Here is a 26,735-nt window from a genome sequence, read left to right as displayed (position 1 = left end):
TGATATCCGATCGCTGAGGGAATTAAACAAAAAGAGTGACTTGTTTGTGTAGGAGGCGTTATCCACGTGATATGTGCTCTGGACTACATCTCCCAGAGTTCTTAGCAGACCATTGACAGGGGTGTCATCAGCCGGGCATCGGTGGCGTGGGTTTCCTCTTGCCTTAGCTTCTTTTTTTCATTTATTTTGCTAAATCAACGTAATAATTAATTGATTTACCAAAATGACGGTAAGTGCATGGGTCTTGATCCAAAAATGGGTTAAAGTAGGCAATCAGGATATGTTGCACAACACTAACATGTTGTAAATATGAGCAAAGTTAGCTAGCAAACAGCTGCACACATGAAATACCCTCAAAATGTATAATTTTCTGATATATTTTCTTCTCGATCATAGTCTAAGGCAAAAGTTTTAGTTGTCACCTTTCCACTTCTGACGTTTAGATCGACATCGGTTAATGTATTGCTGCGTTTTTTTGTCTACAGGAGCGAAAGGGAACAGCAAAGTTGGACTTCTTAAGAAAAATTGAGCTTGAAATCCAAGCAAAATGGGAGAAGGAAAAAGCATTTGAGAATGATGCAACGGCAACAATCGGGGAAAGCATACAGTAAGTAGTTGTTTTGTGTAATATATCTAGATGAATTGCTAAAGTCAATTAAAATGCATATAACGCTGAATTACCAAAGGTGAGTCAAAAATTGTCACTGATGAGGGACATAAAGGCATTTTTTCCTTTAAATTCGTTCCTATGAGCTTTCATCAGTGACAATCCCCTGTCAAAAAATTGATGCACATTGTGATTTGCGATTCAGTGATTCCTTATCATTTCTCTCACTTTTCCTCCCATGTTTTTTGAATATGTATTTTGCAGCAAAAATAAGTATTTTGTCACATTCCCATACCCTTACATGAATGGGCGGTTGCATCTTGGTCACACATTCAGCTTGTCAAAGTGTGAGGTGAGTTGCATTTTTTTTAAAGGAAAGATCTTAGAAAAATAACCTAAAACCTAACCTATTTGTCATTGGTGGAACCAATCATCTTGAAAGTTGTAGTTATGTGGCTTGGCAAGTATGTATCAATCATCAAAGCCCAATTGCTGACTTTAAAAATATATATGTATTTATATCACATTTGATTGGTTGAGTAATTGTAGAGTTGTTGTTGCCTGTGTTGCCTGCAGTTTTCCAGTTAGCCAGTAGAGGGCATGCAGCCTTCAGTCTGTAGTGGAATGGAGCGCACTTGTGCCTGTCTAACCTATGTTGTTTCTTGGCAGTTTGCTGTTGGCTACCAATCTTTGAAAGGGAAGAAATGTCTTTTCCCCTTTGGTCTCCACTGCACAGGAATGCCAATCAAAGTGAGTGCTTTTGAGCTAGTTCCAATGCAGTGTGCAATATTGAGAGGGGGAAAATAACATGAAGTATTTTTCACAAAGGCCTGCGCAGACAAGCTCAAGCGGGAGATGGAAGTGTATGGAAATCCACCACAGTTTCCAGAGGAGGAAGAGGAGGAGGAGAAAAAGGAGCAACCTAAGATCTGTGATGAAATTATCATTAAGGACAAAGCAAAGGGAAAGAAGGTCAGAATAGGAGATGTTTAATCCATTTGAACTGGGAGGACCTGGCAGTAAATATTTACTTTTTTTTTTTCATCTTGTCATTTTTTTCTAGAGTAAAGCAGTGGCCAAAGCTGGCTCCTCTGCTTTTCAGTGGAATATCATGAGGTCTCTGGGCTTGTCTGACTCTGATATTGTTCAGTTCGCCAAGGCTGAACACTGGCTGGAATTTTTTCCTCCTCTGGCAATCAAAGACCTCAAAATGATGGGTGTCAAGGTACAAAAATCACCCTTTAGGCTTAAAAAAGACAGACTAGAAGAGCTAATGTTAAGTGATGAAGTGTTTGTTGTTATTTTACAGGTAGACTGGCGACGCTCGTTCATCACCACTGACGTGAACCCTTTCTACGATTCATTTGTCCGCTGGCAGTTTCTCACTCTGAAGGAGAGAAAAAAGATTAATTTCGGCAAAAGGTGAGATAAAATATAATCATGATGTCATGTATATTAAATAAGTGTGATTATCTTTTGTAGGTACACTATTTACTCCCCTAAAGATGGACAACCATGTATGGACCATGACAGGCAGACAGGAGAGGTATAAGTAGTAGTTTTTGTATCATATTTAACGACTGCTATTGTCAATGGCATGGTAAAGATGAGTGAGCATATAGTTATTTATAACATTGTGTTCTTCTGTTTCACTTGTAGGGAGTTGGACCTCAGGAGTACACTCTCATCAAGATGAAAATGGTTGAGCCTTACACATCCAAATTCAAATCCAAGGTTTTCTATAGCAGGTAAACAATGTTTAATGCTCATTTGTATAATGTGTGGAATAATGAGTGGACGTAAGTTGGAGAAATGAAAATCAAAATACGGCACTGACGCTTTCATTATTGCAGCGCCTTGAAAGGCAAAAACATCTACCTGGTGGCAGCAACACTAAGGCCCGAGACCATGTTCGGTCAAACCAACTGCTGGGTGAGGCCTGACATGAACTATGTGGCTTTTGAGACCACCAGCGGGGATGTCTTCATCTGTACCAGGAGGTCTGCTAGGAACATGTCCTTCCAAGGCTTTACCAAGGAAAATGGAGTAGTACCAGTAGTTATGGAAATACTGGGACAGGTATGTATGGGTAATGTGAACATCCATGCTTGTGTTCTCAGTGCATTTTAAAGGTTTTAGACAAGTCTTATCAAAGCGGTGAGGTGCAAAATGTTTTTGTTTTGGTTTTGTTGACACCAAAGGGGGAATTGTTGTCGTGCACTTCAATATTTTGATCAGTAGTACCATTTATGGCCAATAGTTTTTTCATATTGCTCCTTTTAAAACCGCTGTCTCGCACCTATAGTTCATCCAGCTGAGTTAAATATACATCTTTGTTTGCAGGACATCCTCGGCTGCGCACTGAGTGCTCCCCTTACCTCCTATAAGATTATCTACGCTTTGCCCATGCTCACCATCAAGGAGGACAAAGGTGAAAGAAAGTTCATCCTGAGCATTTACACATTTGCACTCACACTTCAGTGTTTTTCATTACACATTTGCACTTGCAGCTTAGTGTTTTTCAGCTTGCAAAAGGTAAAAGTTAAATGTCACTGTTAAAGTTCTAATTGCCCTCAGGCTTACCTGGTTTTAAAGGTTGGGCAGCTCAATGAGGTGTGTTAAACACGGATGGCTTTCGTGCACTGACATTTCGACGGCTTCTTAAACAGTTTTATTTACCATTTCCTCTTGGGAAATGTCCATTCTGGTGCTCATCACGCGCAGTTAGCTTTGGTGTGAATAGCAAAGCTGCCCAGCTTCAGAAATTGCCCTGAATTCAATATCCCTTCTGTTTTGTGATTGCTTTCCATTAGGCACGGGTATAGTTACCAGCGTGCCTTCTGACGCCCCCGATGATATCGCTGCTCTTAGGGACATCAAGAAAAAACAAGTGAGTTTTTTTTTTCTTCTACACCATCAAAGCTGAATCCAGTCAAAATAAGTGTTCCTACTGCCACATTTATAGAAACAAATGAATACTGTATTTTCAATAGGCCCTGAGGGAGAAGTATGGAATCGAGGATAAGATGGTTCTCCCCTTTGAGCCGGTAAAACTATCTTTTCCAGATATGTCACTTTAAACCTGTCAAAAAATAGTCTGAAAAGCCATTATGGATATATTTGTATCCTAAGATTCCTATTATAGACATTCCTGGTTATGGAAACCTGTCCGCGCCACTGGTCTGTGACGAGTTGAAGATCCAGAGCCAGAATGACAAGGAGAAACTGGCTGAAGCCAAAGAGAAAGTCTACCTGAAAGGATTCTACGAAGGGGTTCGTCTGTATACCAAATTCTATATAAAATTTTTAATAATATTTTTAACGTATTTTACTTGGATGGTGACAAATTGATTCCCATCAGATCATGTTGGTTGATGGCTACAAAGGGCAAAAGGTCCAGGATGTTAAAAAGCCTATCCAGAAAATGATGGTCGAGAAGGTAGGAAGAGCCTCTTGAATCATAAACATTTTTTGAGTTATAGTATATGACTCCCATGAATGGAATGCTTAGAATGATTGATTTATTGTTCAAATTCTAAAAAAATGGTCACGTTGCTGCACCACATGTTTGTAGGGTGAGGCCTGCATCTACATGGAGCCAGAAAAGCAGGTCATGTCGCGGTCGGTTGATGAATGTGTGGTGGCACTCTGTGATCAGTGGTGAGTACATGGACCAAGTGCAACTCGGATTTCCAATTATAGGGTTTTATTCAAATGATTTCTTTTGCATCTCAGGTATTTGGACTATGGTGATGCAGAATGGAAGCAGAAGGCCAACGAAGCCCTAAAAACTTTGGAGACGTAAGATGACCACTTATTAGGAGCTATATTCATTTGATCAAATGTGTTTTATGCTTTTTGCAAGTGTATGGTGATCGCCATAAGGACTACTATACTGACTTTTTAATTGATTATATATTCCATCCTGTACAGATTTTGTGATGAAACCAGGAGAAACTTTGAGGCTACTTTGGCATGGTTGCAAGAACATGCCTGCTCTAGAACTTATGGGCTTGGTAAGTGTGAGCAATTGTTTTAGTGACTGACCATACATAAGTGTATGTAAATTCCAGAAGAGACAAGTTGTGAATGAGTCAATTGTGACAGTTAAATTGGATTAGATGTCTAGTGAGGTTAATGACTGCCAATCAATTGAATTATTTCCCTTTGAAAGAAAAATAATAATTCATAATAATGCATGACATGGTCAAAATGTATGTGGTTTTTTTTAGCATAAGTCTGCTATCCTAATACTTTTGTGATTGGGTAAGCACGTTTGACCTGCATGTTTGTGCTGGGTTGCCTTAGGAACTCGACTACCTTGGGACGAGCAGTGGCTGATTGAGTCCCTCTCGGACTCCACCATATATATGGCTTATTACACGGTGGCCCACCTTCTCCAAGGAGGTGTGCTCAATGGACAGGGGGCCTCACCGCTGGGCATCCAGTAAGGACACAATCCACATATCTGTAACAGCAACAACACATCATTTACATCCAATGTGTAACTTCCATTTTGCATGTGTTTGCCTTAGACCACAGCAGATGACCAAAGAGGTGTGGGACTTTATCTTTTTCAAAACATCCCCTTTCCCAAAAACGGACATCCCAAGGGAGCATCTTCAGAAGCTTAGGAGAGAGTTTGAGTATTGGTATCCGGTGGACGTGCGCGTATCTGGCAAAGATCTGGTGCCCAACCACTTGTCTTATTATCTCTACAACCATGTGGCCATGTGGCCCAATGACAGGTGAGGGTCAGGAAATTATTACTTTTAAAAAAGATATTAAACATTTTTTTTTTTTTACATCATATCACCAATATCACATTGTCATATTTTTCCCTCAGTGGGAAATGGCCACAGGCCGTGAGAGCCAATGGGCATCTGCTCCTCAATTCTGAGAAGGTGTGTCCAATCTTAATGCCGTCACTTGTTTGACTTGAACACAACAAATATGTCACTTCTATAGAAATTCTATGATGTGTGTGTGTGTGTGTATGGGGTATACTGACATTTGCTTTTCTTGTCCACCAGATGTCCAAATCAACCGGAAACTTCCTCACCCTAAGCCAAGCCATCAAAAAGTTCTCAGCAGACGGTAGGTTTCAGTGGGTTTGTCTCTGAAGCATTTTGCATTCTTCTAAAATAACCATCTGACAAATTGAATGGGCGCAATCATGAGTTGGATGAAAACATTTAATATAAATTTGTTTACAAGAAAAGTCATTGTTTATGATGAATTTACATGATAGCTTCAATGTTTTAACAACCTAATATAACAATATTGTAATATATCGCTAAATAGTTGCTGCCAGATGTTTAGTAACAAAATCATTGACTTTTCCCCCAGGCGCTATCTATATTGAACTTGAATAAAAAGTTATATTAAAACTCTACCTGTTATGATTTTAATTTGCATTGTTCACTGAAGCTAAACTAAAACATCTGCCAACTCTATGAGTCAAGACTCATTTTTATACAATAAACATTTTGTTTAAAACTAAATGACATCATTTAAATTCCTAATGAGATGCAGCTGTCTACCAGACATAAGTTACTGCCCTATTAAAGATGACTTCTTGTATAATCATTTCATTTGTTTTAATCAAAGTTTAACCACTTGCCTCGTATTCCATATGGAAGTACATATTCTTGTCCAGATTGCCAATGTAAGAGGCACCTTATGTTTAGTTTTAGGTAATTGCACATTTCCCCGGGAGGAGTTCTTTTGCACCTATTGATTTATGCCCATTTGTTCCGCAAAGAGTGCATCACTTCACTCTTATTTTCCTAACGCAACCTACTTTTCCCAGATTTCTTCCTCTAGTGTTGAATAATAGATGAGTATACTGTATGTTACATTGTGTGTCTGGAGACTCCATTTCTGGCAGCAGGAGATTTCAGACATTAAGTTCTCAACCTGTCTTGTGCCTGTTGGGGTTAGACAGATGGCTTCTGCCTATAGATGGAGACAGAGGGCCCTGAAGGCACATTTCTGTTCATTGTTGCAGTGCGCTTCAGCAATTTGACAGCTGAGGGATAAACAGTGTGTGTAAAAAATTTATTGACAGAATGCATGTGTGTGTGTTTGGGGTCCAAGTGGTGTCTAATTGAGGCATCTTTTTGATGAAGATGTCTCCTTGCTGGATGTGGTGTCTGCTAGATATTTGCACAGTCTCAAGTTGGCAGTCTCTGTGTAAGTTTCAGAGATGAAGTCATTTGTTCTGGTGTTTGCTCTGCACGAAATTACTGCTTTTCTTCAAATAGCATGGTCCACTCTGATAGGCTCTTATTTCAGGGCAAGGTGTTTGTTCTGTTCCATCAATTAGATGGAGCTCTTCAATCTACCCAGTGGTTGAACACCCTAAATTGTCCCTAACTGTGTGTATATATACACAAAAAATGTTGTGTGTGATCTGGGCTATAAGAAGTATTTTCTGCTTATTTTTTTTTGTTTTAGGCATGCGTCTGGCATTGGCAGATGCCGGCGACACGGTAGAGGATGCTAACTTTGTGGAGACCATGGCTGATGCAGGCATCCTGCGCCTTTACACCTGGCTTGAGTGGGTGAAGGAGATGATTGCTAACCAGAACAACTTGAGAACCGGACCTGCCGACACCTTCAATGATCGCGTTTTTGCCAGGTAAATGCATTTTTTAACTTTCTTTTAAGATCACATCACCAGCATTTAAGAGGCCTCCATATAGGAGGTTTTGATTTTATTTTATTTATCTATTTAAACTCATTTGGTCTTATGCATGTTGACTGTGAGATGCTGCCAGCCTGTTCCACTTCAATTGGGTTTGAACTTTATGGCAACGAATGGGTCAAAAGAACCCCGAGATTGAACTTAAAAGGATTTTTCTTTTTGGCTAGCGAGATGAATTCTGGAATCTTGAAGACGGAGCAACACTATGAAAGAATGATGTACAAGGAGGCTTTGAAGTGTGGCTTCTTTGAGTTTCAGGTCAATGAATTTCTTTCCTCCTCCAAAGCCATACACAATTGTTTGCTCTCCCCCAAATCCGACCAGAACCACTATTAATACAATAAATATTTGCTCCAGGCTGCCAAAGATAAATACAGGGAGCTAGCCATTGAGGGCATGCACAGAGAGTTGGTCTTTCAGTTCATCGAGAGACAAACGTTGCTGCTGGCTCCCATCTGTCCACACCTGTGCGAGTACACCTGGACACTGCTGGGCAAGGTAAGAATTTCCTCATCTTCCAAATGCCTTGTAGTCTTCACATAAAGTAGTACTGGCCAGGAGTTCAAGCCTTACTTTCATCCTGTTCACTTCCTTTTTTTACACTTGAAAGGAGCTGTGGCACAAAGTGACGTTTTAAAAGACTGATGCTCATCTTTATTCATGAGCACACCCACCTACAACCCATTTTATTTAATCCACTTCTAACACTCTTCCTCTGCATGATCACCAGAAGCTTTTCTGTGCACTTCCTCCACCATTAATGAAGGCAGTCCACTTACTTTGCATGGTTTTAACAATACAGTGTATCATTTTGAAAAGACTAATGATGGGCTTGTACAAACGGGGGCTCCTGTGCTGGAAATAAGGTTATCACCTAGCAACCATTGCAAGTCTTATAACTGAGTTCTATTCTCTGGACAATTTTAACCCGCTTTTTATATCACAATTGGAAAAGAGATGGTTTTCCAAAGTCCAAATTAAATGTGATTTTTTTACTTTTATCTGTCTCCCTTTATAGTCTGCTTCAGTGACAAAAGCATCATGGCCCATCGCAGGTCCAGTGGATGAGATTCTCATCCGCTCCTCTCAGTACCTGATGGAAACGGCACACGATCTTCGACTGAGACTTAAAGCTTACCTGCTTCCCCCCAAAAATAAGGTAAATTTTGGTAAATAGAATTTAAGTGGGATTATTGGTGTGTAGCTTCCTCTGCAGGCGACTGCTTGGAGAGGCCAGGGAGTTGCTTGTTAATTTTAATTAATTGATATACTCAATAAATATATTTATGATCAGTCACATGTCTCTTCATGCAGAATTACACCGTTTTATATATAAAAAAAGATTCATTTTTTTCTCCCGATGAGCATTTTTATACAAAACACTGCAATTAAATTTGACTTGATTTATAATCTGTTTGATTTTGATATTGTCTTCCTTGATTAGAAAGGTGACTCCAAGCCACCTCCCAAGCCTTCTCACTGTACCATCTATGTGGCCAAGAGTTACCCCGCATGGCAGCACAGTGCTTTATCCCTGCTAGGCAAACATTACAAGGTCAGCGACATGCGTTCACAAACTGGACATCTCCTGTAAAATGAAAGTCCTGACATAGCTCCTTTGTTTGTCCTCTTTATGCAGAGCAACAACGGCGTCCTTCCTGACAACAAGTTAATAGCAAGTGAACTCGGAGCCCTGCCCGAGTTGAAAAAGTACATGAAGAGAGTCATGCCCTTTGTGGCCATGATCAAGGTGCGATTGCAACAATCTGCCCGGCCGTTTGCTTCCAATCATTGGGTGTGAACATAATAGGGAGACAATATAGTAGCTCTCTTCTTTCTATAATGCAACACCCCAATGATTTACATAGTAGAAAATGTTTCTTTTTTATTTCTTTCCAAGTTCTTTTTATTGATGTTTTATGAACATATTTCACACAAACGCATTTCCCCAGTGTCCTCTGTAAAGCATAAAAAAAATCCCCCAAAAAACAAGAACAAATGTGGTCCACTCCACAGGCAATTTTCTGCTCTTGTTTCAAACAAAGACATCTCTTGTGGAGGAAAAGTGATACATTGATCGCTCTCAAAGGTTTTCTATCTCAACCCCACACTTAATATTGACAAAGAGAAAACAATAACAAACTTTTCAATGCTTATTCCAGTATCTTATTCAGAATTTTTTTCTCCCCTATTTTTCATCAATGTTAATTTTGTGACACTCGTTTGTGTGTGTGTGTTTTTACATATCACAAAATGCACACTAACACTGGATTTAATCAACAATCCAAACATTTATCAACTGGCACGGTTGCTTTTGTTGACTAACTATCAGTTACTGCTTTCCTTTCAGGAAAAACTTGAAAAAAACGGACCCAGAGTTTTGGACTTGGAGCTGGAGTTTGACGAGCGGGCAGTACTGATGGAAAACCTGGTCTACCTCACCAATTCTCTAGAGGTATGATCCATGTGTATCATGGGCATCACCCTAGTATACAATTAGCTCAGCAGTTAATTAGTAAAATTTTGAATGCATTTGCAAAGCTCTTGATCAGTTTTCACGCTTAACGCAGCTGGAGCAGATCGACATCTTATTTGCATTCGAGGGCGACGACAAAGTGAAGGAAGACTGTTGCCCGGGGCAACCGTTCTGCGTGTTCAGATCCGAGGTGACTGCTGGTGTGAAGGGCGGCTTTGTGATTCTGAAGGTTACATGAATTGGAAATGGATAATTTGTCTCTCCATAGCTGGCAGTGTGCGTTTCTCTGGTAAACCCTCAGCCTTGCAACGGTCTTTTCTCTACTCGAATCGACATCAGACAGGGAGATAGCAGGGACAGCATAGTCCGCAGATTGGCTAAGGTTAACCGACTCATTAAAGGTAGGTAATACCTGTCGCTTTGTTTAAACTAAAAACTAATTTTCTATCAAAATATTAAGAGTTTCATTGTTCACGTGGATGTTTTGAACCCTTTTGCATTTGCATGTTCAGGCATGGCCGCCTAGAAACTATAGTATAGCACTTGGTGTTTTTATGTCGCCACTTTTCCCTTTCTAGGCACGTTAACGTCTCACGCTTCCTTTCAACAGATCTCTCTAAAGTGAAGCTGATGAGATATGAAGACCCCTTAATGGGGACCCGTCAGATACCTGTGCTGGGACAAGAGGAGCAAGGCAAAGTCGTTATTTCCCCTCAATCCGTGTTCAGCATCGACCTGCAGGAGAAGAAAGTCACTGTGGCTGATAATGGCCTCACTGTGGACATCGGTGACACTCTGGCCTATCTGTTTTATTAACATCTAAAAAAAACATCTGCAACATCATGAAATGTTACAACACAACAGCCAATCATGATTGGATTTCTGTGCTACTAGCAGAAGAAAAGAAAATACACTGTATAAACTTGCATCATGGGAAAACTATGGCTATTGTCATTTTTGTACTGATGGAATCATGTTGAGTTTTGAGTTAGATTTAGAAATACCCTAAAATGTCACATTTGCATTGTGTGCTACGTTCAGAAACACCTCTTGTATTTCAGCAACATTTAGTCCACATAGGCCAGCGAGCGGACTTATCTCTACTGAGCAGCATTTTTATTTTTTCTTTATTTTTACCAAGGCTTGCGTCGAGTGCTTTTATCTGCTTCTGACATGCTTCCTCTCGTTGGGTGAGTGTCATCTCTGCCTTCTTCTCGTCCTTCCCGATTCTCCGAGGCCTTACTCACTTTCTCTGGATGCCAGCAACTTGAAGTGATGGAGCAGAACATTGTCACACACCAGTAAGTGTTTGGCTTTTCTTCACCACTGAACATTTCCCAAATTTGTGTTTGATTTTGCTGTCTTGTTGTTTTTCTTTCTGAATGGAGTGCTTGTAGGCTGATATTGTGATAAAATTGTCATGATACATTTTTGCCATTATCCGACTCGTTAGCTGTCATTGACAATAGATGTCCAATCCCGGTCTTTAAAGATAAAAGTGCGTGTGTGTAATTGTATTTTCAAAAATATAAATACCACTTTTTTCATTGTTTGGTCAGGCCTTCAATTTAGACTCGGGTGCGACTTATAGTGCGAAAAATAGAATAAAATACAGTAAATATTTAATGCATCAAATTCCTTGTGAAAAAGACCCTCTCTATCAGGGTCCATGTTTCAGGAGAAGGATGATGATGGCTTCTCCACAGAAAGTGACACGAACTGGAGGTCGAATGATGCGCCATATGCGAGCGGAGTGGCACTGACACAACCTGGCACGGGAATCACACAAACCACTGTCACCACTATCACGCAAACAGGAGGCGACTGGAGCAGCGGACTATTTGACATCTTCGAAGACAAGTTCACATGTAACTGATATTCTGTGGGAGTTGTCATTTTTAACTGCCGACTCAGGTTAACCTTGGGAAATTCTTTTGCAGGCATTTTTGGTGCTTTGGCGCCATGCTGTTGGGACCTGAATCTCGCTAACCAGTACGGCGAAAGTCTTTGTTTTCCTCTCCTGCCGGGGTCCACTTTGGCTATGAGGGTTGCACTCAGGGAGAGATATAAGATAAAAGTGAGTGAGATTTACCCTAAAACTTCATAAAGCTTTCCTAGACCATCAGAGAGGTTCACATTCTTTAAGATTGAAAAAAAAAAAAAACACCAAAAATTGGACATGAATTCTATCTAGGGGCAAAGATAGTATTTTTTCGTTTGTAAGGAAGGTGTTATATAATAACATTAATAGGATCCGTTCTGAAAGCATTTGTTTTGTGGTGTTTATCTAAAGGGGAACATGTGTGACGACTGGATGGCCGTGTGTTGCTGTTACACTTTGGCTGTGAGTCAGATGGTACGAGAGATGAAGCGACGCACTGTGACTCGCACGTACCACGTGTCCACCGCGCTGGTATGTTCTTGACTTAGTAAGCCACTGTCAGACCTGACCCCTGATTTTCTTAAGGATCAATCATCTTTATTAGGAGCACTTGCTCTAATGATGTCAAATAAAATCTATTGCAAAAAAAAAAAACAATTCTAAAGATACTAATGTTTACCGTATGACTGTGTCAATCATAACTTTGCATAATTATTGTTTGGTATTGTATGAAGCAACACTTTTACACACTTTTTTTCGCCAACAAAATTGAATTGTTGAATATATGTCTCTCCATTGCATGACTTGGGATTTTTTTTCTTAAATATTTTTACTGCACATACAGAGATATGAGTCTCATAATCTTTCCAAGCGCCCTAGTGTAATGCTTTATAGATTTTGCAGGTCTGAGCTTTTTGATTTTGTCTTGAACGCCAAAGGTCAGCTGACACATTAAATGTAATCCCTCTCGTACATGACAGCGAAATAAACGAGTATTGCAGCTCGGCGCAAAGCTTGGAAACTGCAAAGCCACTGCATTGAGTATAAAAAGTCTACAAGCCCATGTTAAAACACCAGTTTCTTATTTCTTTAAATAAAAACATAAGACAGAGATTAATCATTAAAAAAGACCAACCTGAATGGGTTTTGTTATGGTTAAAAAGAAATTAATGTTATTGCTCAACATTCAGACATGACATAGTATGAATTAGGTTAGAATTCCTTAAGCACAATAAAATATTTTCAAATATATTTGCGCTGATGATGATCATATTTCACTGCCATTGACAGGGATAGACGTCCAATTAGTAATTTTGAATGGGAAGAGGGCAAAGATGATTTGTTTCCAGTTTATTGGTAAGGAATTGAAATTTCATGCTTGATGTTATGTCTTTACGCACTCCCTCCTGCATTCTCATCCTGCAGGCGGTCAATTATGTTATTCGTCCTGATTGCCGCAATTTGAAATGCCAGCCAGCAAGCATTTGCTATGAGTGTGAGAAAACATCATTATACACTAAGCAGATGGCTGCCGAAAGGGCAAACATGCCATTTATTACCATCTAGTCAAGATGGCTGACTACCTGGCAGCTCATTCAAAGCACTGCTGGGGAAAGTTCCATTTCCAACCTTCAACCCCTCCATGTACGAATAATGTTTTCTTTTTGTCGCTGTTGTTTTTGTTCACGTTTCAAATTGTGGAACTGACAGGAAACACAATTTTGCAATAGTCCCTTCACCCAAAAAGTGTGATGACAAGCCAGTTTGTGGTTGCAGTGGCTTGGACGTTTTCTTTGCCCTGTTGGCAAAACACCACATGGAACGATGCCTGAAAACAAACCAAGACAAAATGTGGGATTATAGGTCACGTTGGGTCAGAGCAAGCTCCCCTCTGTGAATTTTTTGAAGATTTTTTTTTGTTTTGGCCTCATGCCCCAGTCTAAACTGTGCCTTCCAGTCTACACATTTTGGATCCTGCCAGCTGCCCTACTGAGGCCTCAGTGATTATTCCCTGCCCTACTCTACACCAATGCCCGACCTTCTTTTACCTGCCAACGGGGGGCAGTCTTGCTGCAGATGTGAGTGTACCGTTTTGCCATAAGAATTGAAGTAAAGCTGTCCATAGGGGCAAGTAGTCAGTCCAGTGTGTTGATCTGAAATCAGATCGGAGATTCCCACAGCGGGGCAATAGGTCAAGATTTGAAGCATCTGAAGTCAGCAGGCAGGCCCATAAAATCGGTGAGATCATATTACTTCCTGCACTTTCAGCAACAAAACACACAAATGCATGAGGTGTGGAGTACATGAGCATATAGAAAACAGCCCTTTGGGGAAATGTGTGCGTATGAGTAATTTAGGCTGTGTATCTTGGTGATGCGATTGCACTTCCGCCGCTTGCAAAACGATGAAATCATAACACAGCTCTAGGGGGAACACACCAGGCCTCGATCTGCACACCCACCAACACTATGGAAAGATGACGAGCTGAAAAAGACTCAGTGTTGTGTGTACAAAACTAAAGTGCCACACTTACCTATTCCTTCCTCATCTCCCAATCTATTCATGTGAGAGAAAAAAAATTGAAGTGTTATCTTAGGTGCTTTTGTGGCAATTGGACTTGCCAAAGTTATGTCTCAGATTGTGGAAATCTCTACTGTGCAATGGGAAAAAGCATGGATTTATAACTTTGTTTGAATGAATAATTATAACCGACAATATTCAACCTTTTATCTATTACTCTCGCAGTTGTGTCAGAATAAAAAGTCACTCAGCTCCGAAACACAGAAGGCAAGATACACATACATCACTTTGATCACTGTTTTGACACACAGCAGAGGAGTATATAGACACTATGCAGAACTGTATTATTATTATTATTATTATCATCTTATTTGTGTTGAGCAAATGGTGCGACTGAGCAGAAAAGTGTAGAAAGGCATAGAATATATTTCTTGCACCAAGGACGTCATAAACAGGCACAAGACCACCAAGGTTGAACTATTAAGAAATGTAACAATCATTGTATTGTAGGGTGCCTCTTTTGTGTCGTCCTCTTTTGGTTAACTAGTAAGCAAATTCTTGTCGGTGTACGTTTAAAATAGACAACAACGATGATGAACATTCAGCCCATTTGCTTGTTAGCAGGAAAATTGACTGGCTATATGAGTAAATGAATTATGAGCCCCGTCATAGAATGAATTGAATAGGCCATTGACGGTACTATTGCAAAACTGTCATTCTCAGTTTGTTTTCAAAATGGATTTGAAATGTTTTTGCGCTCAAAGCTAAATGGTAACAAACGTGTGTTCTATCTGCAGGCGAGCTGGAACAATATTGCAGTATGAAGAAAACTGGAGGGGGGAGAGGATGCTTTGAAGGTACCATTTCAGCTCCTTTCATGCGATTGCTTCAAAGTGAATGTTTAGGCGCATTCTACCAAGACTATTTGTTATTCTGCTGTGTTGTTTTTGGTGGCCCTTGATGTTCACGGGGTTCTTGCGCTTTGGTTCCTGGAGGCGCATGATGCTGCCACCTTCCATGTATTTGGGGATGAGTCACAGTTTTCACTACCAAACTAATTTAACAGTGTCATGCCAAACTGTGTTAATTAATAAAAATTAACATCAATAACTTTAGTCCACTATACATCACACAGCACAGCTTTAAATTCAATCAATTCAATTCAATCCATTAGAAAGCCTCTCTAACAACAAGGTGAGAAAGCAAATGATCCCAAAAGCCCAAAAATGGAAAACATGAAGTTAAGTCAGTGACAGAGAGCCTCCAGGCGAGTGCAAACACAACCTTTTTTTACATTTTCATTTTATTTTCTCTTCCTGTCTCTTTCCTTGAAAGGAATAGTTTGATATGGAACACAACCATCCTGTTTTCTGCTTCCTCATTCCGCTCCCAATGACTTGGGGTCGTGCTCCTGTGCACTCCTCACATTCCGAGTGAAACTCATTTTTGGATCCAGCAAAAAAAAAGCATTTTGTCGAAGATGACACCCACCCACCCAACAGTAAACGTGAAACTACTTTTATCCCCTTTTTTCTATTTCTCGTCTTAATTGCAGACTTTTGCTGCCGCATGAATGCACCGAGTGCTCTTTCACCTTGTCATCACTGTTAAGTGTGAAAAACTACCCCTGCAGGCTATTTGCAATATGTCACACCACATTAAATGTCCCTCCATATGACCCGTGTGTATATGTTGCCTGGTTGAAATGTTGTTTAGTTATTATGACATAATGCTCTCATATACACTACACACATTCTCACCTGGCCCTGCCATTAGTGTAGGTGTTCTTTCATAAAAGTGTGCCGTGTTGGGGCAATTACCTGTGTGTGTGTATTAGTACTATACCGCTTCAGTGCTTTGCTCAGTGTTCAAATTGTGTAGGTGGTACACAGAACCAATAGCAAGAGAGTGCAAGAAGTGATGATTAAAAGTCCTCAGGATTTTTTTTCCATCCTCGCTGTTGCTTCCTCAGGCCGTCTTTGCCGCTTTCCCTATCTTCTTTGTGCTGGATGGAACTGTGTTTAATGGAGTAATTCCATTGTAAGATAGTTGGCTAGATCGGATTGGCCAGCAAAATGCATACATCTTACTTAATGAGGCACAGTGCAGTCATTCACATCAGGATTGAGCGCTACCTCAATTCATCCATTTGTCTCTCTCTCCATCTGTTTGCGATGTATGGCTCTATTAATGTTAAGTCAACCCCGTACTAACAGATGGACAAATAAACAAATCACTTTTGTTGACGTCCGGGCCTCAGGAGAGTTCTAACTATCATTGTGAGAATTTAAACAAGAAGATCATGAACCACCAGGGTTGAATCTTTTTAAACAAAGTACAGTATGGCGTGTGAGCAAAGTCTTGGAAATCTAAAAATAAACAAGAAAACGGCTGCCTTGTCTTCATACAAAGACGAACACAAGCTGCGATCATGTGAGCGTGTCCAATCTAGCGAGTGAGGCTCTTCAGAGGATGAAGTGTCACTCAAAGGCAGACACAAACAATGAAGTGCAATGAAGTGTTGAGTGATCTGATTGGTGGAGGTAGAATTCTGTTCTGTTCTGTTATGACCCTCTGGGCCAGTTGTGGGTTTTGCTATTTGTGTTGTTTCCTTCCCACTTCTGTGTATTAGTCATCCGAGCGCAGGTGTTGCCTGATGCGGTTGCTGATTGCTACCACGAGATTGGTCAAGGAGTGGATTTTTAGGACTTTTTAAGCAGCTGGCTTCCAGCACTTTGTCTCCTCTCCAGCCATACATACGTCTACTAGTAGACATTTTTGCTTGCGGGGTGCCATTGTTTCCCCAGAATTTCACCTTCAATATCCTTCTACCGATATAATAGTCCCTATCTCTTCTCTGGATATGTCCAAAACAATGAGTTTTCATTGTCTCTAAAACGCCCAAACCTTCCATATTCTACTTATTTTCTCCTTTCTAATCCGATCCAACCTGGTTACGTCATCATCTCTAGTACTTCTAGCCTTAAACAGACTGCCTGCACACAATTCTTTACTTCCTTTCCGCGTTCTCCCTCAATTTGCACTGTTGACCCTAAGTACTTGAAGTCCTCTAACTACCAGAAACGTCAGTGCTTGTGACCTTTGGCTGCTATTTATGTAATACATGGATAATGTATTTGCTAGTTATTGTACCATGACCTTATACCTGACTCTTGTTAAACCTTGACAAAATCCTATAGGAAGAGCAGTGATACCATAGGAGGGAGAAACAGTATTACTGCATCCATCCACGGATCTTTGTGTCCAGCCAACTCTACAATGATAAATATGTCCATCCATCAAGCAGTTCATGTGTCCGTTCATTTATTTCTGTTTTTCACGCATCCATTGGATTTGTCTGTTTTTCATTCTTCCATTTATCTTGTGATCATTATATTTATCCAGCAAGCCCATGATTTATGAATGCAATTCAATCTTAGCCTTTTGTCAGTCCTCATTGGATATGTCTAGCTAACTGTTAGTATCCATTCATTCTATTACCAAGCTCCATCTTGATGATTCTATCCATCTGTATGTCTTCCAATCCATCTGACCGCCAGCCCATTTGTCGATCCATGCTTCCCACCCGGATTTTGGACCCAAGACGGTGAATATAGTTTATTTTCCAATAAAGAGTGGTCAGACATAAATTGTCCCGTAATTCAGGAGAAATCTGATAATTCATGGTGCAATACAGCTTTTTGACAGTGATACAATGGTAAACTAGATTGAGATAGAAAATCACTTAAAAGAATAAAAGCGTGCAGAGTCAAAAACAATGATAGACAAGTGACAAATGACTTTGCAAATGGTCAAAAAAAAAGCATCAAGGTAAGAATGTAGTGTTAAAATTGAGAAGCCATCATTTGGAAAATAGGAAAGACTCCCAATGAATCAAATGGAGTGTAAAACAAATGAGATCTAAAGAATACGCTGCAGCTACAATCCCACATGACAGACTGGTGGGCAAGTGAAGTGAAGCGAGTTATTTAAAGCCCTTGACATATTCTCATTGTTGCCAACAACAACGCGTCGCGCATGCTTCAATAGGAAAGATTTGACTGTAATTGTGTAGGGGGTCCTTGGTTCGTCAAATAGTATTCCAATGCTACATATGGGGGGGGGGGGGGAAATTGATGTATGGTCAAACCTATGATTTATCAAAGTTCAACCCCTTGTGAGCATTGCTACCAAATTTGAAGATTCTAACATGCTCATATCTCCAGTAGATTTTTAAATAAGTGTGAAGGATTCATTGTAACTGAAGTCAGTTTCTGTATTCTTTAGTACTCAGTGGAACCTAAGGTTTGAGACTTTCACAGCAATATTGGTAGTGCAACATCGTCCAGATAGGGGCGAAGGGGTTTACAATATACAGCGTATAAAAATATTATTAGAATAGTGGGAGTATAATAAAAAATGATGATGTACAAGTTTCAACCTGAGACCTTGCCTTAAAGTGAAAATGAAATTTAACTATATGTTGAAAAACAATACTTTTTATAGAGCATGCAAGTTGGGGGACCAACGGTTGCCATGGAAACAAGTCTGGCACCCATTACAATTACAATGCATCTTGTTTCGTAGCCATGACATGAAGTGGGGAGCTTACAAGAAGACTTGACACTGGTTTTTATTTGCACGCTTAAAAGAGAGTAAAACACCCTTCAAATCTCAGCTTCCTATCTTTGCCTTCGCTTTTGACTGACATACTAATTAAGAAGACCAAGTTTAAATGTTCCAGTTTAAAAGTTACAGCCATGAAACTGATTTCTTTTAAATGGTTGTCTAATCGAATCACTTGCTTTTGCTTTGTCACCATATTTTTGTCATTATTGCAAAGTGAACTTGGATTTCTCCACGAGAACATGACAACTCATTATTTCCTCCACAAAGCATGACAGATAATGTTTTAATCAGTTTATACAGAAAAAAAATACTTCACCAACATAACAACAACATTTTCATTCAAATGTTCTTTACCAAATCTGTCCTCATTTCTAAATAGCCACGTTTACTGACAAAATCTAGAACGGTATAGGTTTATGGAATAAATCGGGAATGTTTAGTGAGTTCATGTCAAGTCAAGTCAACCTTGCCTTCTATTTTTCTTCATGTGACCTACGGTTTGGGTGTGAGTGACATGATTTCTGACATACGTATGGGCTTTCACATCAATCCGTGCTCCATCACTCTTCTCCTGTCTTCCCGTGTTTGACATCGTGGTCTCATCCATCTCCGTTCCCATTTTTTCTCGCTTCCATCTGTCTTTGCCCTTCCTTCTTACTCCCTCATATTCCTCCTTCCTGTCGCAGAAATGCCTGAGGCCAGAACCAGCTACAGAACGGGAAGTTTGGTGCATGGGGAGGACACTGCACAATCTAATGATAGCGAGAAATGAATTTTAAGGAGTAAAATTTGGCATTTTTCCTCTGAATTTACAACTGGTAACTATAGAATGGTTGTCTATCAGTTTCAATGTCACTAAAACTTGAGCAGGCGATTTGGTAATCCTACTTATGTACAAAAATACAAATCAATTATTTTTCATAGCATTCCCCTTTATAAATTCTCTCTTCAGAAGGAGAACAATGCTCAATAGAGTGATATTCATTTCACTATGAATTTCTTAGTACACTGCACTGCAGCATCTCTTTACTCCTGAGAATAAAACCAAAATAGCACAAGGAGTGCCTTTTTTTAGTCTCTGCTCAGGCTCGGTGAAAAAGTACATAGAGAAAGCACGGTCAAAGAGTCAGAATGAGATACAAAGGAGCAAAAAAGGCGTACAAGGAGAAGCTGGCAAAACACTAATAAGATGACAGGATGGTGTTACATTTCAGCACACAGTCGGCAATCAAATAAGAATGGTGGAGGATTTAGGAAATGTATTTTTTCCATTACTTAGAGATGAACTTCTTGAATATTTTCACCTTCATTTGATCCAATTATTGCAAGAATGCAATAGTACGCAGCCACAAAGATGAATAGAAAAGAACGCCATATTGTGATGCCTGCACACAGTTGCTATACGCACACATGTTGAATGGATAGAGATCATATTGGGTGTTAGAACATAGTGTGAAGTGTTCATGCCCAAAACTGTGACCCAGTTTCTTTCTTGAGTGAAGCCTTTATTGCAGTTTATATGCGATAACCTTTATTAATTCCGCATTGGGGACTCACAAGAAGTTCAACAATTAATTCAGAAAAATGACATGAGAAATTGAACTGACCTTTAAACTTTGGTCATCTGGGCGACATTTACAATCTATATATAGTATATATATTTTAAAGAGAGACACGTTTTAATGCCTTTGTGTGATTCTTCTGGTCTTGATATTTTGCCCACTATGAATTCTAAGCCTCGTATTGGAAATCTACTGTCAAACTGTCATGGCAGTTTTCTCCCCAGGGCAGACACAAACAACATATTGAATAACACCATTCTAGATCAGATAAAATTGCATTGTATTGATCACACAGTGGGGGAAATTCCACAAAACTTTCAGATCACATTTGAAATTGTGTATATACTTAATATTATAGACAGTAGAATATGTATACAGCACTGACACTCGACTCTTCTGACCAGGTGTTGCGTAACAAGACTCCCACCCACTCACCTCTACACACACACAAACATGCATGCATGCTTTTCTTCTAACAGTCATCACTATTTGATGGCAAAGTTTCTGGTTTCTTCACCCTTTGGCGCACATGATCCAGTTGTGCATAATTTAACATGCTTTCCAATTGAGGTGGGGCAAAGGGTAGCTCGTTGTTAAGCACAGGAGGCACGGCAAACACATACAAGAAAAATAAGGGCTTCTTCCACCCACCTTTGTACTCACAGCTCTTCAGCACCGTGCTCTCCCCCGATTGCCGTCCATCACAGAAGGCGATGCAGTGACTGCTTAATGCTGACGTTATCACTTCATGGACTGAGCCACCTGCTCTCTTTGTCCCATCAGCCGTCATGGAGGAACCTCAAAGAAAAAAGAGTCAGCGACCTGATGGCACCAAGCCCAGGAAGGTGAGTTATCTGGGGAAAGATTGCCAAATGCTTCTTGTTGGGCTGTCAAATGGCAAAAAAAAAGAAAAAAAATGGATCGGAACCAGTGAGCCGAGAACTGGCAACAGCAAAAGGTGTTGCAGCCTTCGCCTACTGAACATTTTCTTTCAATAGACTCGTGTTAACTCTGCTATCCAACTGCCAGAGTGGTTAGAATGTCCGCCTCATAGTTCTGAGATAGTGGGTTCCGACCTTCTTGTGTGGAGTTTGCATGGGTACTCTCCGAGTACTCCCGTTTCCTCCCACATCCCCAAAATATGCATCGCAGGGTAGTTTAACACCCTACATTGAGATTGTTTCGCAACCAATTCAGGGTCTCCCCCATCTGCTGTCCATCATCGGCTCAGATAGGATGTATTAACTCTGTCAAACTTTAGGATTATTTGAGGAGACATGAAGTGTACAGGGATTAATCCTCTGATGGTGGTATGGTACTAGTACATGGAGCGTTTACAATAGAGTGAAAAGTACTCAATCTTACAAGATTCACAATTATTTTTAGTATATTTTTTTTACTCTCACTCTATCTTGAAAGAGAAGCGATGAAAGCTCACACACGTACGCTCCAATAATAGATCAAACCTTTCCGCCTTTACCGATCGTCTCCTCCACAACCGACGCGTAGCCGATAAAGTAAAAGCCCGCTTTGCTCGCAAACCGGCAGGTCAGGTTCAAACTGGCGTCGTCCTACAGCGGCCGGGTCCTCAAGCACGTGTACGTGGACGGGCAGGAGCTGGACAGCCCCGAGGAGAAGTACCCGCACAGCTTTCTTCCGCATGGCAAGATACCGCCCAGCCACCTGGAGATGGAGCAGTTGTGCGGCTTTCAGGAGCCTCCGTCGGAGCAGCGGGGTAAGTTGTTATCGTTACGGCAACAAAGCGTAGCGTCGGCTCATGTAAAATGGATGGCTGCACTTACAGTAGCTTTGCTCGGGAGGGCCTCCGTCAAGGAAGCTAGAACCCTGGCAGATCATTAAAGGCCGCTTTTATCTGAGCACCTCCAGCTGCCGCTTTGCATCAATTCAAACAGGCCAATTGCGTTAATAGTCATGGAAATTTGGCTGCATCATGATATTGACAATCAGACCAAATATGGAGTGCGCTTCAACTTTTTTTGGCTCAATCAACCTTAGAAAGAATAGTTTGGGATTTTCTATTTTCTTCCTTTAGCATGACGTAAACCAAAATATTTGGTAGGAGATGTTTTTTCTCTTTGGCTTCATGCAGAATGTATTATTTTAAGGATATATTATTTATACCCCTATCTAGTTTCTACTTTTTTAATATTAAAATATTTGGTATGTTTTCTTCTTTTTTCATTTTTGGACTTTGTATTGCTTTGTTTATGTGCCTATATATTATTCATGTCAAACTTATCCTAAAAAAATGTGAAAACTAAAATGTTGATAAACAAATTATCTCTGCATTTAAGAACCAAATGCTTCTCCTTGTGGCCACTCGTTGGTGGAATGGTTCTTTTGCCTGACTTGCAGACAGCGTAGGTTTGATTCCCACTCTGTGGTGGTGCTCCAGCACCCCGCGACCTTGACAAGGATGAGCATGAAAATGGATAAATGAATGAATTAAACGCTCTCCTTATAAAAATAGTTGATCGCAAACTGAAGATTGTAGGAGTATGTTGAATTTAGGGCCAAAGGCAGAGAAAGTGTGCTAGCGTGATGTCTTTTGCTTTTCCCAGGTGTGGAGCCTCCAACAGGGCTCATTGCCCAGAGAATCAATGTGTACAGAGGAATGGGAAGCTACAAGGCTGCTGCAGGCCAGACCAACCTAACAGATGGAGATACTAAAGTAAGCACTAGAAATCTGGGGCTCAGTAGTAACATAGTAAATGTATTGTGTATTTGGATTGCCCACTTCAACATGGCACACTCACATGGTAAAGATTTCTTTTTTTTTCCCCTGATGGGGTGAGGGAGGAAACAGTTTGGCCAGACAGATATTTACTTTAGCAAAAAAAAAAAAGGATTCAATTTTTAGTATTGTTCGCCCTTGATTGGGCATTTTTTTACAATAGTAACCTAAAACCTTCTAGTCTAGTTTTAATGCTTCTTATTGTATTATGATAAAAGAGGCTTACTAGTTCTGTTGCATTGTCAGTTTAGACTTCCACACTGAATTATATAGTTTAAAACAGTTGCCATGTTTAAAAAAAGATGCTTAAGAGAGCAAGGAAAAAACAAGACCATGAATAACTTATGGAACAAATGCCTGTGCAATTCAAGTAGTTGAAAATTTGAGGGGATAAAAACAGCAAAACAATTAACATGACACTTGGCAATGATATCAGAGCAGCCTGGTGGCTTAGTGTCAGCTTCATCCATCGCACATAAAGCCAAGCGTCATCTCAGACACCACAATCTTATCACATTTATCAGTGGAGGACAGAAATGTGGATTTTATACAGGGGTGGTATTTCGTTTTAGAGCCATTTAAGGTTCACATACTTGGCTGCCTTCCTCGATACTTTCATTTTTTTTTCCTTTCAAAAGAGACTCCACTGGAGTACAATGCTCCTTATCTGATTGTCATTTCACCAAGTTAAAAAAAATGCAAATTGCTACTTTTATCTGCTCCCTAAAAGATAAAAAGAAAGGTTTGTATAACCACTAAGGGATAGATAATATAAGGCATAATGTATTTGGCCGTAGTTAAAAAAAAAATCTTTTTAAAACCACTTTTTCATCATCCAACACATTCCTTACAATAAAACAGCATTAAAATTATTGTCCATTTAGAAATGGACAGTTGCATTTCCCAACTGTGAGTTGCACCAGAATGCAACAAAGCCAGACGATTTATGGTCACGTTCTTTGTTTTGTAAATTTTAAATTGCATTATTTTACCTTAAGTCCCCAGTGTTGGACTTTGGAAAAATTATCATCTACACGAGCAAACTACGCATTGTACGAGCACCTGCCAGTAAAAGCAACGCATCGGGCTACAGCGCGGCGCCCCCTGTGGATGCGGAAGGACAGCCGCAGGCCCGTGAGCGGAGGAGCAGAAGGCGAAACAAGGCCGTCACCACGCAGGAGGGAGAACGGAAACGAACGACGCCCACACAGGTAACCATCCTTGTATTCTGGCAATCTCATAACAATCAGAGTCTATGGATCACCCACAGGGTTCAGATCTCACACCGACTTCATTCTCATCTCCTTAAACGATTACCTTTCTTTTCTTTAATCCTTTCTTTCCTCTCATCTCGCTACTTTCCCATTTTGTCTTGTAAAGGAAAAGTTTACTGTTTCTTTTTTTTTCCTCAAGTTGCCAATTTTCTCTTCATCTTGGCTGCGCAAAGTCCAGAAGTTAATCTTCTTTTGTGATTCCCCCATTCCGAGTTTCCACGGCTATGGAGACATTTTACATTTGTTGAGGCAATCTGGAGTTCAATTTTTCGACAGTATCCATCTATTTATATACACAGTACAATCACAAGGCTTTGGGGAATAAAAACACAGTTAAAATGGAAAGTTCTGCTTGGCTTGCACAACATGCTGAACATACAACTTTAGGCAAAGAACACACACACACACAAAGAAATGGGCATACAACTACTATCGCTTTGGGTTTGCATAACATAATTAGTAGTACCACTTGCTCTTTTGCATTTGGATCTCTCTGTCCAACACAATGCAATGCCATAAACAAATGGAATATGTCACTGCTGCTTGACCAAACAAACAATAGACAAAACATTTCCTTCCTTTACCATACTTTTAACTATTAGGCCTCAGCCATTTCAATTTAACCTTCTACATTTTTGGGATTTATAATCCCCAAAAATCTGGATTATTTTCGATTGCCTATAATACTCTGTCTGAATCATTGTTTCAAGTTTTACATTGACTAATCATCAGTGATGCGGACTTTTGACTTACCTGTATGCATGTATAACTGTGATTTGATTGTTACTCTGCGTCTCCACCCGTAGGAATGGAACGACTGCCAACTTTGCGGTGGCTCGGGCTGCACACCTTGCTCGCTGTGTCATGGCAGCAAGCTGTCCATGCTGGCCAACCGCTTCAATGAGTCCATCAGCGAGCTACGCTGTCAGGCCTGCTATCCTCACGGTCTAGAGAGGTGCCGGGCCTGCGCCGGCAAGTCACCGTGTTTGTCCGCCGCCGCTCCATTTAGGCGTGGGAGGAGCCAGCCAGCCACTGAATGTGAGCGTGTTTCACACTCAAGTGTGTGTCCAGGCGCCACTATTGCTTGAACCCAAATGTTCATGGCGGCGTTTCAAGCGTAAACCGTGACTGAATTGGAGGAATTACAACTGTGCAGCAAGCCCAGGAAAGTGAATTTTCAATGTGTGCAGTGAACATAATGCTCATCCTTTTTTTTCCAGGTCATATCATTTTGCATCTATTCTATACTTACTTATAATGATACAAAGATTAACAGTTGAAATTCACCTCAAGGGAACTTGGTTATTATTTTAATTTCACTGCACAATGTGTTGCATTAAGTATGAGAGAATGAGATCAATGCAAAAGAGAGTTTTGAAATTATTACAAAGTGTCTACTGGACTAGACTAGTTTTTTTTTGTCATTCTCAGAATGTTGCCAACTTAGTCAGATTTCTCTTTGCAAACACGTAAAGTTAATACAAATATGCAGAAGTGGTCAAATGTTTATCGTCTCAAATATTAGAGCATTTTAATCTGATAAATTGGGAATCCTGGTATTTTTTGTCAATGGAACTTTGGATAAAAACATTTTCTAGAACTCTCAAATACAAATTGCGCGGATAAGAAACATTACACTAGGCATGTATTCATACTCCATTTCCAAAGAAATTGAAAAACAAGATGAAAAACGATTGCCCCGGGAAATCCACACCATTATTGTCTCACCACTCATCGTCAGCATCTCGCCACGATGCAATACCGTCCCTCCCCTGGCGTCGAGTCGCTGCACACTCCACTTTCCCTTTCTTGAAATAATTTCGCCCGCACAATCTTCTATTATATGCCCATCTGCTCACTAAGCAGATAGCAGACGCTCTGAGCCGTGGGTTATTTTGCGGAGGCCGCTGCTGAAATGGCGGTTTTAACACCCGTGAAGAGAAACGATCGATCAAAGTCGTACGTTCGCACTGACCATATCCCCAAATGTTGCAGTAGCCCCAAGTCATGCCTGAGAAATCTCCCTCCAAGATCATTACAATCTCCCATCCAGAAACCCATCTTTAGCTTGGAGCTTATTTGAGATGGACTTTCAAAGAATCTCGCAGTGGAGAAAGCCAGCACAATTTTTTTGCAATTCTGGTGATTTATGCAGGAACCTGAATTTTGCTGAGTTGTCTGCATTTTAAAAGTGAAAAGCATCTCAAACTTGACTGGGTGGGCGTCCATTCTTTAACTTTAACCAAAAGGAAAACTTTTGCTTTGGTCAAGAAACAGCAAAGTGCATAGTGTATTTTACCATTCACTCACAAATAATTTCT

The 26,735-nt window shown here is 40.3% G+C and overlaps 3 protein-coding genes across 4 annotated transcripts; all 3 read left to right on the top strand.

The window, feature by feature from the left end:
- Positions 1 to 40: 40 nt before the first annotated feature.
- Positions 41 to 10,731, top strand: lars1b (leucyl-tRNA synthetase 1b). Its single transcript, XM_077740162.1, has 32 exons — positions 41 to 229; positions 486 to 607; positions 872 to 959; positions 1,277 to 1,357; positions 1,436 to 1,579; positions 1,671 to 1,832; positions 1,917 to 2,029; positions 2,090 to 2,153; positions 2,267 to 2,355; positions 2,461 to 2,686; positions 2,951 to 3,038; positions 3,421 to 3,497; positions 3,601 to 3,654; positions 3,740 to 3,880; positions 3,969 to 4,046; positions 4,182 to 4,267; positions 4,343 to 4,408; positions 4,541 to 4,623; positions 4,916 to 5,054; positions 5,143 to 5,355; positions 5,454 to 5,511; positions 5,641 to 5,704; positions 7,067 to 7,250; positions 7,484 to 7,574; positions 7,674 to 7,814; positions 8,335 to 8,475; positions 8,761 to 8,871; positions 8,956 to 9,066; positions 9,667 to 9,771; positions 9,887 to 9,982; positions 10,061 to 10,193; positions 10,403 to 10,731. Exons 1-32 carry the CDS (start codon positions 224 to 226, stop codon positions 10,606 to 10,608), a joined length of 3,561 nt encoding a protein of 1,186 aa, XP_077596288.1. The 5' UTR covers positions 41 to 223; the 3' UTR covers positions 10,609 to 10,731.
- Positions 10,732 to 10,903: 172 nt separating this feature from the next.
- Positions 10,904 to 12,511, top strand: plac8l1 (PLAC8 like 1). The gene is made up of 4 exons (XM_077740169.1): positions 10,904 to 11,093; positions 11,443 to 11,660; positions 11,733 to 11,869; positions 12,086 to 12,511. The coding sequence occupies exons 1-4, from the start codon at positions 11,068 to 11,070 to the stop codon at positions 12,215 to 12,217; spliced, it is 513 nt and encodes a 170-aa protein (XP_077596295.1). The 5' UTR covers positions 10,904 to 11,067; the 3' UTR covers positions 12,218 to 12,511.
- A 1,156-nt stretch (positions 12,512 to 13,667) lies between these two features.
- grxcr2 (glutaredoxin and cysteine rich domain containing 2) lies at positions 13,668 to 26,735 on the top strand. 2 transcript variants are annotated; one of them, XM_077740167.1, is made up of 8 exons: positions 13,668 to 13,752; positions 13,838 to 13,912; positions 14,992 to 15,051; positions 21,051 to 21,230; positions 21,934 to 22,120; positions 22,968 to 23,077; positions 24,139 to 24,351; positions 25,221 to 26,735. In XM_077740167.1, the coding sequence occupies exons 4-8, from the start codon at positions 21,174 to 21,176 to the stop codon at positions 25,500 to 25,502; spliced, it is 849 nt and encodes a 282-aa protein (XP_077596293.1). In that variant the 5' UTR covers positions 13,668 to 13,752; positions 13,838 to 13,912; positions 14,992 to 15,051; positions 21,051 to 21,173; the 3' UTR covers positions 25,503 to 26,735. The 2 variants fall into 2 exon arrangements, with proteins under 2 accessions (XP_077596293.1, XP_077596294.1); XM_077740168.1 differs by lacking the exons at positions 13,668 to 13,752; positions 13,838 to 13,912; positions 14,992 to 15,051 and having other exon boundaries at positions 20,999 to 21,230.

This window comes from Stigmatopora nigra, chromosome 19, assembly GCF_051989575.1.
Source record: "Stigmatopora nigra isolate UIUO_SnigA chromosome 19, RoL_Snig_1.1, whole genome shotgun sequence".
In the NCBI taxonomy this organism is placed as follows: Eukaryota; Metazoa; Chordata; class Actinopteri; order Syngnathiformes; family Syngnathidae; genus Stigmatopora; species Stigmatopora nigra.
Note: the sequence above shows the minus strand (reverse complement) of the source record. Positions and strands in the feature narration are given on the sequence as shown.